General features: G+C 40.4%; 1 protein-coding gene across 1 annotated transcript; it reads right to left on the reverse strand.

The window, feature by feature from the left end:
- Nucleotides 1-3,877: 3,877 nt before the first annotated feature.
- LOC147786268 (uncharacterized) lies at nt 3,878-6,984 on the reverse strand. Its single transcript, XM_087120875.1, has 5 exons — nt 6,840-6,984; nt 6,158-6,704; nt 5,520-6,055; nt 4,430-5,247; nt 3,878-4,348 (listed from the first exon to the last, which is right to left on the reverse strand). The coding sequence occupies exons 1-5, from the start codon at nt 6,982-6,984 to the stop codon at nt 3,878-3,880; spliced, it is 2,517 nt and encodes an 838-aa protein (XP_086977001.1).
- Between the last annotated feature and the right edge of the window lie 4,020 nt (nt 6,985-11,004).

An 11,004-nucleotide genomic window follows, 5' to 3' on the forward strand; every position in this document is an offset into this window, starting at 1 on the left:
TTTTTAATGAACAAATATAGAGGGCATATATGGAAACATTTAGCACATTCAAAACAAAAAGATGAAAATTATAAATGAAGATGAAAATTATAAAAATGTATAACTACATACATACATATATATGTGTGATGCGTATATATGTATATGTATGTGTGTATCAATGCATGTAGAAATGTATCTATTATATATGTGCGTGTGTGTTGGTGATACATACATATATAAGCATAGGGTGAGGCACGACCATATAGTGATCCTTGCATGCCATGGTGAAGCACGACCATATAGTGATCCATGCATGTAATGGTGATGCACGACCTCCGTTTGAGTGGCACTGATGGCCTGTGGACGTTATGATCTTGATAATATCTGTGTGCATACATACTAAATAATAGATGACAATTCTAAAGTAGGACCACAACATCATGCCATACACTCGTTTCTCCCATCTCATAATATATCCATATGGTCTTTGGTCCTGTAACGACCGTTCTTCGACACATCGAATCACGAATCGCTACGTGCACTCTAGGATAAAAAGCCTTACAACATTTTCATTTGATAAAGCAGGAGACACAATAAAATTGATGTTATCTGATAAGCATTAAAAATCCAAATAGTTCCAAAACATAACGGGATCGCGAAAACACAACAAAAGAAAAACAGTTACAAACAGGACTCGATCTAAGGGTCTCCACTGTAGCCGCACGGCTCCACACATTCCCGCCTCCGACATTGGTCTACTTAGCACCTGAAAAATAGCAACAACATGGGATGAGTATAAAAATACTCAGTAAGCAACCTACTTGTAGTCTCTTATCGGACTTAATCCTATACACGGAAACTTTGACTATATGCTTGAATCTATCTCTAGCAAAGACTACTATGGTCTCAAAAGAAGACCCCATGGATTTTCATTGATATGGATTTTCTTCCATACCTAAATATTTAATGAGCTTAAATCAGTGGATTTTCCCTAGTGGTGTCTGGCCTTAACTACCTGTTCCTAAGAATCAGTAACTACCTGTCACTACGCCTTGCCGGGCTGGGTCAGTAAACTACCTGTCTTACACCCCGGTCGGGTTTAGATCAGTAAAAGGCCATGGGTCCCCCACTAGGCACCCCTGACGTGGTACTACAGCATGATACTTACTAAGGCCATCCATATCTACAATAGATGACAACTAAAAGACAGTAACCCATAGTCTACGAAATTCATAATTCACGCTATCTAGCACATAGCAAAATAGTCCAATTCACACATGGGCAATAAAGGGGCTATCCACAACCCAAAACAAAACAACACAAAGTATCAAGGCTCACATCATACTTATCATGCAAATCAAGAAATAACAATCTATCTCGACTTCCTTGGAAACACATAAACCCAAACGCTTATCAGAGAAATTCACAATAATGCATGCGGAAGCTATATAACCCTAACTATAATCAAGGTATAAACACTCACGTTATCGAAGTACCATAAATGAAACTAATGTTAACCAAACTCGTAAGTATAATACTAGATCATTTGCCCATAATCTAAACCGACTCCTACAAGCATTTCTTAGAACTTGCTCCATGCGGTTACTTACTTGTTGTAGACTTTTCGAGCTTGTTTCGGGTCTTCAACAAATTTCCAATTCGTTCAAAGATCTACAATTAGGTCCTACATTGAGAAACTATATCAAAACTATAGAAGTTGAGTAGGATTCGAGTTAAAAATAGTCCAAATATACGAGCATTGGCCTCGGAACCGAGGGTCATGCATACCTTCGAGCCTAGTCTTGGGTAGTGGATCAGAATCTGCTAATTGGGTCGGGTCGGGTCCAACGGTTCGTTAAATCCAACGCTCAGCTCCTTCCTTCCAGCGACCTTCCTTTCCTTCTTCAGCTTCTACGACTCTTACCAATGTTCCCTTTTCTTTTTTTTTTTTTTCCCTTGTTATTTCAAAAACAGCTTCAACAAGATTTAAAGAGAAGATTTTGGGTAGGTGGCCGACCTACCCACTTGCCTTTTCATATTTCTGCCTCATTTTCTGTCTTTTCATATATATATATTTTTTTTATAATTAGTACAGCTGGCTTTTCTTCGTTTAATGCCAACTGTACGAGTTATTACAATCTTCCCCCCTTAAGAACTTTCGTCCCCAAAAGTTCCTAATCCCAGAAGAATATAGGGTACTTGGCCCTCATCTCGCTCTCTAACTCCCAGGTTGCTTCCTCGACGCGATGGTTCTTCCACACCACTTTGACCAGTAAAATCTCCTTGTTTCTAAGCTTCTGTACTTTCGTAGCTACGATCCCGATGGGCTCCTCCTCGTAACTTAAATCCCTTTGCAAGGGAAGGTTTGCATACTTTATCACATGAGAAGGATCTGGGGTATACTTACGCAACATAGACACGTGGAACACGTTGTGTACGGCAGCTAGAGCAGGTGGCAAGGCTAGTCTGTACGCTACAGGCCCAACTCTCTCCAGGATGTCGAAAGGACCGATAAATCTTGGACTCAACTTGCCCTTCTTCCTAAACCTCATCACCCCTCTCATGGGTGCAACTTTTAGGAAGACGTGATCTCCAACGGCGAACTCTAAGCCCTTACGACGTGTGTCTGCATAACTTTTTTGTCGGCTCTGAGCAGTCTGAATTCGTACTCTGATTTTTTGCACGGCTGCATTAGTTAGTTGCACTAACTCTGGCCCTAACAATTGTCGCTTCCCCACTTCCTCCCAGAAAATTGGGGACCGACATCTTCGCCCGTACAGGGCCTGAAAAGGTGTCATCTGAATGGTTGCCTGGTAACTGTTATTATATGCAAATTCCATAAGGTGAAGGTATTCGTCCCAACTGCAGGCGAAATCAACCACGCATGCCCGCAACATGTCTTCTAGAACCTGATTCAATCTCTCTGTTTGGCCATCAGTTTGGGGGTGGAACGCTGTACTGAATTTGAGTTGGGTCCCCATTGCCTTCTGCAAACTTTTCCAAAAGTGGGAGGTAAAACGTGCATCGCTGTCTGACACAATGGAGACCGAAATCCCATGTAGTCTGACAATTTGTTCCAAATACAACTTTGCCCACTTATCCACCGTATAGGTAGCCTTACCTGGAATGAAGTTGGCGGATTTCGTCAACCTATCTATAATCACCCAAATAACTGTGTATCCCTTCGAGGTCTTGGGAAATCCTGATATGAAGTCCATGGCTATATCCTCCCACTTCCACTGTGGAATGTCTAGGGGTTGTAATAGGCCTGAGAGTTTTTGTCTAGGAGCCTTCACCTGCTGGCACGTGAGACACTTACTAACTCTAAGGGCAACTTCTCGCTTCATCCCTGGCTACCAATAGCACTTCTTCAAGTCATGATACATCTTGGTACTACCAGGGTGTACTGAATATAGCGATTCATGGGCTTCAGTCAAGAGGTCCTCCTTGATCTGACTATTTGCAGGAACACATAACCGTCCCTGCCACAGTAGCCCTCCATCAGAAGACAGGGTGAAACCTTCTTCTCTCACTGCCTCATTCTGCTTACAAATTGAGTATAAGTGAGGGTTGTTTCTCTGAGCATTTATGATTCGCTGTCTTAAATCCGGCTCGACTCTAAGCTGACTCAATCTTTCAACTGCACCTCTTGTCACCTCTTCTATTTCAACCGACGCCATATCCTCTTGCAACCTACACTCTCTTGTGACTAATACCGAAGAGTGAGCTGTTTTCCTGCTTAGTGCGTCAGCTACGACATTAGCCTTACCGGGGTGATATTATTTCAATGTCGTAGTCCTTGACTAACTCCAACCAACGCCTTTGCCTCATGTTGAGTTCCTTTTGAGTGAATAAGTATTTCAAGCTCTTGTGATCGGTGAAAATCTGTATACGCTCACCACCATATCTTTAGAGCAAAGACTATGGCAGCTAACTCCAGGTCATCCGTTGGGTAGTTTCTCTCATAGTCCTTTAACTGTCTCGAAGCATAGGCTATGACCTTGCCATTCTGCATCAAAACACAACCTAGGCCCTTCCCTGATGCGTCACTATAAATCACAAAGTTGCCTGAGCCATCTGGTACTGTAAGTACTGGCGCTGTAACCAGTCGATGCTTAAGTTCACCAAAACTTTGCTCACTTGCACTATTCCACGAGAACACCTTCCATTTCCTTGTTAGTTGAGTGAGGTTGGCGGCTATTTTGGAGAAATCTTGGATGAATCTTCTATAGTATCCAGCTAAACCTAAGAAGCTCCTTACTTCGGTTGCCGAGGTAGGTCGGGGCCAATCTATAATTGCCTCGATTTTGGTTGGATCCACTGATATACCCTTTCCTGACACAACATGCCCCAAGAAGGTCACTTCCTGCAACTAGAATTCACATTTAGAAAACTTGGCATAAAGTCGATGTGCCCTTAGCCTTGACAACACTTGATGCAAGTGCACCCCGTGCTCCTCCTCGGTCTTGGAGTATATTAATATGTCGTCAATGAATACTATGACAAATGTATCCAAGAAATCCTTAAACACCCTATTCATCATATCCATGAATGCTGCTGGAGCGTTCGTAAGTCCAAACGACATCACGGTAAACTCATAAAGACCATATCGGCTCCTGAAAGCTGTCTTGGGGATATCGACCTCCTCTATCCTCAACTGATGGTATCCCGATCGTAGGTCAATTTTTGAAAATACTGAAGCACCTTGCAATTGATCAAATAGATCGTCAATTCGAGGCAACGGGTATTTGTTTTTTATTGTTACTTTATTCAATTCCCTATAGTCAATGCACAATCTCAAGGTCCCATCCTTCTTCTTGACAAAAAGCACTGGGGCTCCCCATGGCAATACACTTGGTCTGATAAAACCCCGATCTAAGAGATCCTGCAATTGTTCCTTAAGTTCCTTCAACTCGGCAGGAGCCATTCTATAAGGTGCCTTGGAGATTGAAGCTGTACCAGGTTCCAGTTCGATTGCAAAGTCCATGTCCCTGACTTGTAGTAACCCAGGCAGTTCATCTGGAAACACATCTTTAAACTCTTGTACTACCGGCACATTCATCATACTACGAGTATCTTTCCTTGAGTCCATTACGTTAGCGAATAAGGCCCAGGCTCCGTGGCCCATTATTTTTCTTGCCTTTAGAGTAGAGATAATCCTTGGAGTGCTTCGAGAATCTACCCCTTTAAATTTAAAGCTCTGTTCATTAGGTGGCCTAAAGATCACCTCTGTAGCCCTGCAATCAATAATTGCATGGTTCTCAGCTAACCAGTCCATGCCGAGGATCACGTCAAAATCAGTCATGTTAAGAACGATTAACACCACCTCTAGAGGTCATTCTGCTATTACTATTTGACTTGTTTGCACCCTCTCATTGACTACTAAAATCTCCCCTGACGGCGTAGACACCGATAAACTGTATCCTAAAGGCTCTAGTCCTAACCGTGCATATCTAACAAAGGTAGTAGATATGAACGAGTGTGTGGATCCAAGTCAAATAATACGAAAGCATGAAAGCCAAGTACTGGTAAGGTACCTATCACCACGGTGTCCATGTCATCCGCCCTCTTTCCTGTAGTTGCCCTAGCAGTACCGCGATTCTGCGCCATGCCCCCTCGGCCTCCTTGCCCTGACCCTGACGCCCTGTTCTCCTCTTGGCGCCTTCGGTGAGGGCAATCAACCTTCTTATGATCACTCTTTCCACAATAGAAACATGCGTCTGAACCTGCCCTACACTCCCCAGTATGTCTGGTGCCACAAGTAGGGCAAGTAGGCCTCTCAAGTCTGAGGGCCTCACTTCTAACACCCTGTTGTCTTTCTATTGGAGGTGGTTTATGTGATCTTCCTCTGTTCACGTGTCGTGATGTCCTATCAGAATGCTCGTTCCATTCCCACTTACCTAGGAGGTTCCTTTGACCCCCAAATCTCCTGAGCATCTTTTGGAGCTGGGCGTCCATCATGGTGGCAGCATTTAGGGCGGCTGCATATGTAGTGGGTGTCACTGCCCCCACTATTCCCTTCCTCTCGAAGACCTGCAATAAATCTTCGTATCCGTTTTTCCTCCGTATCGACCTACTCTGGTGCAAATCGGAACAATCGGGTCAGCTCCTATTTCCTTGCCTCAGGTTTAGGAAGGCGGCCTCATTTTGATACTGATTCACTAGTGGGTAGTACTTGTGGAAAAACGCCCTCTTCATTTCATGCCAACAGATTGGTTCCTCATCTTCCTCTCCACCCTTCAATGTCCTTTGAGCAGTTTTCCACCAAAAGTGTGCCTCACTTTTGAGCATGTAGGAGGCACAGTTCACTTTCTGATCCTCAGGGCAATTCATATGCCCAAATATGGTTTCAATCGCTTCTACCCATGCTTCTGCAGCCATTGGATCAATTTCCTTCCCTTTGAAGGTCGAAGGGTCATGCTTCCTAAAGTCCCTGATGAATTTCTGCTCTCTAGTCATGCTAGCGAAATTCCCCCCATGGTTGGCCCCAGCGGCCCGTATGAGCGCCTGAAGGGCCTCGTTGGAAATCAATACCAGGCCTGAAGGTGGGGCTCCTATCTGCCCCTGAGTCTGTACTGGCGGCGTTTGCACACGATCAGGCGACTGAACCGGCAACGTCTGTTCAGGAGCTGAGTCTTGGATAGAATCAGATTCCTCTGGAGCACTGGCTGCTCGCCTACCTCTCCCTCGTCCATTACTTCTAGTTATGGGTGTCATAATATCTACATCATCAATACCCAAGTTACAAGTTGATTATCTCAAGCCTTTAACCATAGCAGGTTCATGAATTAATGTCTCATCATAGAAACATTAAACTATGATACGACTACAACTATGGACTACTACTTGTAACTTACTCTCTTGATTACCAAGTCGAGGAGGAAACGTGGTTACAAGCAAAGCTGCAGTGGACCCAACTGACACTCTAGATAAAGGAGGGTCTACAGGACCTAATAACCTGAGGCTCTGATACCAAACTGTAACGACCGTTCTTCGACACATCGAATCACGAATCGCTACGTGGACTCTAGGATAAAAAGCCTTACAACATTTTCATTTGATAAAACGGGAGACACAATAAAATTGATGTTATCTGATAAGCATTAAAAATCCAAATAGTTCCAAAACATAACGGGATCCGCGGAAACACAACAAAAGAAAAACAGTTACAAAATAGCATAAGTTTTCCCCCAATAAACATCAAAATGGCATTAAAACGACATGGACAAAGAGGACTCGATCTAAGGGTCTCCACTGTAGCCGCACGGCTCCACACATTCCCGCCTCCGACATTGGTCTTTTTAGCACCTGAAAAATAGCAACAACATGGGATGAGTATAAAAATACTCAGTAAGCAACCTACTTGTAGGCTCTTATCGAACTTAATCCTATACACGGAAACTTTGACTATATGCTCGAATCTATCTCTAGCAAAGACTACTATGGTCTCAAAAGAAGACCTCATGGAGTTTCATTGATATGGATTTTTTTCCATACCTAACTATCTAATGAGCTTAAATCAGTGGATTTTCCCTAGTGGTGTCTGGTCTTAACTACCTGTTCCTAAGAATCAGTAACTACCTGTCACTACGCTTCGCCGGGCTGGGTCAGTAAACTACCTGTCTTACACCCCGGTCGGGATTAGATCAGTAAAAGGCCATGGGTCCCCCACTAGGCACCCCTGACGTGGTACTACAGCATGATACTTACTAAGGCCATCCATATCTACAATAGATGACAACTAAAAGACGGTAACCCATAGTCTACGAAATTCATAATTCACGCTATCTAGCACATAGCAAAATAGTTCAATTCACACATGGGTAATAAAGGGGCTATCCACACCCCAAAACAAAACAGCACAAAGTATCAAGGCTCACATCGTACTTATCATGCAAATTAAGAAATAACAATCTATCTCGACTTCCTTGGAAACACATAAACCCAAACGCTTATCAGAGAAATTCACAATAATGCATGCGGAAGCTATATAACCCTAACTATAATCAAGGTATAAACACTCACGTTATCGAAGTACCATAAATGAAACTAATGTTAACCAAACTCCTAAGTATAATACTAGTTCATTTGCCCATAATCCAAACCGACTCTTACAAGCATTTCTTAGAACTTGCTCCATGGGTTACTTACTTGTTGTAGACTTTTCGAGCTTGTTTCGGGTCTTCAACAAATTTCCAATTCGTTCAAAGATCTACAATTAGGTCCTACATCGAGAAACTATATCAAAACTATAGAAGTTGAGTAGGATTCGAGTTAAAAATAGTCCAAATATACGAGCATTGGCCTTGGAACCGAGGGTCATGCATACCTTCGAGCCTAGTTTTGGGTAGTGGATCAGAATCTGCTAATTGGGTCGGGTCGGGTCCAACGGTTCGTTAAATCCAACGCTCAGCTCCTTCCTTCCAGCGACCTTCCTTTCCTTCTTCAGCTTCTACGACTCTTACCAATGTTCCCTTTTCTTTTTTTTTTTCCTTCTTATTTCAAAAACAACTTCAACAAGATTTAAAGAGAAGATTTTGGGTAGGTGGCAGACCTACCCACTTGCCTTTTCATACTTCTGCCTCATTTTCTGTCTTTTCATTTTTTTTTTTAATTAGTACAACTGGCTTTTTTTTTAATTAGTACAGCGTGCATATCTAACAAAGGTAGTAGATATGAACGGAATTGAATATGACCTATAATTTTATTTTTCAAAAAGAAAAAAAAATATATCATTTGTTATCAAATAAAATTATAATAAAGTATTTATAATAATCAGACTATTAGTTGTTATTTAATGTAGAAATCTTCCAAATTTTACAATTATTTGGAAAATATTTTTTTAAAAAAACAGAGGGAATATATGGTAACATTTTACACATTTAAAACAGAAAAATATTAAAATTATAAAAAAAAGATGAAAATTATAAAAATGTATAAGTACATACATGTTATATATGTGTGATGTGTATATATGTATATGTATGATTATGCATGTAGATATGTATCTATTATAAATGCGCGTGTGTGCTATGTGATACATACATATATATGCACAGGGTGAGGCATGACTATATAGTGATCCATGCATGCCATGGTGAGGCACGACCATATAGTGATCCATGCATGTCATGGTGATGCACGACCTCTGTTTGAGTGGCACTAATGGCTTGTGGACATTATGATTTTGATAATATCTGTGTACATACATACTAACTAATAGATGACAATTCTTGTAACGACCCAAATTTTTATACTTAATTTAAGGTCTCTACTGTATACATACCATAAATATTAAATGCGGAAGACTTCATTTAAATTCCATAAAACATAACCTTTATCTTAAAACACAGGCATGGACTTACGTGTTTCGAAAACATCTTTAAAACGACACAACAAAAGAGTAAATAAAATGAATAAGAGTTTAAGTTTAAAAAACATCCTATTCTAGCCCCTTATACTGGGACCTGTTAAAACTAGAACCGTCACGGCAGCGCTATGCAAAGCATAACGATCGTTGTCCTGCCATTGGATGTACGCGTCCGTACCCTCGTGATGGGATAGAGGTATCCCCCCAAATGCATGAACACACAATATGCATGAGGTCCCACTAGTCCTACAATTATCATTAATGAACATAACCCCCTGTCACGTTTTCATGCTTACATGTCAATCTCATTCTCATTTCTTTACATATCATACATATTCCTAGCGGGGTTATGTTTCATGCAATCTACCGTATTTCGTGTCATACAATTCATGCAGTTACATTCAAATATTCATACAAACAAGCCATAATAGTTCAAGGGCCACACATCGTCACATGCATAACATATCACGTCAACTAAGCAGCATACATAACATACATTCACGTTCACATGATTTCGTACTTAAGCACCTTAAACTAGATACAATTTAATGACACGTGCATATCCACGGGCACGTGCCAACATACAGCAAATAACGCGTAACCTACGACGGGTGAGCCACTTACCTGGTTGGCCTTAGCCGAAGTATTCCCTAATTTTTTTAACGTAAGCTCCCGTTCCTCGAGAACTACACCAAATGTTGTCAAGGTTTGCTTCATATCATATCGTTCGTCACCTTTTGTTAGTATTTCACATTTTAATTAATAATCCAACTAACAGTGTGAAATACAGCTCTAAACGACCTCAATAAAAATCGAGTTCTATGTTTTCATTGTTTCTAAATTATATAGAATAATAAAACTTAAAACTTAAATTAAAGATATGTCAATATTATTAATATTTCAAGCGACTTGGATAATTCAACCTTTAATATTATATCCTATAGATATAAATATAATAATTTCTCATATCTTCCATTTTTCTTCCCTCACTTTATTTCTCTTCTCTGTTATATTTTAATTATGTTTACCGTACTTGTCATATGAACATTCCATTTTCCTTCCCGTTTTTTTTTTTTTTTTTTCTTTTTAACTCGAATTCTTTGAAGCAGTTCAATTCTACCTCCGTATCTAATTATTTTAAGCAATTTAAATCTAATTCTTTTAAGCAATTTAAATCTAATTCTTTTAATCAGTTTCTTCCTACGGTTTAATTCTATAATTGTTTTTAGCAGTTTCTTCATCCAGTTTAATTCTACTCTCATATCTAAATTGTTTAATTTTTTAAATGGTTTAATTCTGTTCATTCATCAGTTCAATTCTATTCCCAGATTTTGTTTTGCTTTACTATTTCCAAATCTAATCTTCCTCTCTTTCTCGGCCTTTCTTTCATTTTTCCCCCTCTTTATTTGTTTACCTAATCTTCCTCTCTTTGTCAGCCTTTCTTTCATTTTTTTTCCCCTCTTTTTCCAAATCTTAATTTTTTTTTTTATTTGAAATTCTTTTCCCCATCTTCCTTTTCCCTATTTTCATTTTTTTCCCCCTCTTTTCATCTGTTTTCCAAATCTTAGTTTTTTTTATTTGAAATTGTTTTCCCATTTTCCCTATCTTCCCAGATCTTCCTTTTTTTCTGACAAATTGTAATGGACTCTTGA

Source organism: Cucurbita pepo, unplaced genomic scaffold (assembly GCF_057944985.1).
Source record: "Cucurbita pepo subsp. pepo isolate OVF unplaced genomic scaffold, ASM5794498v1 scafford_3, whole genome shotgun sequence".
NCBI classification, from domain to species: domain Eukaryota; kingdom Viridiplantae; phylum Streptophyta; class Magnoliopsida; order Cucurbitales; family Cucurbitaceae; genus Cucurbita; species Cucurbita pepo.

Coding starts and splice junctions, on each gene's coding strand:
- LOC147786268 (XM_087120875.1), bottom strand. CDS start 6,984: ATGTGTCGAAGAACGGTCGTTACAGTTTGGTATCAGAGCCTCAGGTTA. Junction 6,705..6,839: donor TCGACTTGGTAATCAAGAGA/GTAAGTTACAAG, acceptor TTGATGATGTAG/ATATTATGACACCCATAACT. Junction 5,248..5,519: donor CATGGACACCGTGGTGATAG/GTACCTTACCAG, acceptor TGGACTGGTTAG/CTGAGAACCATGCAATTATT.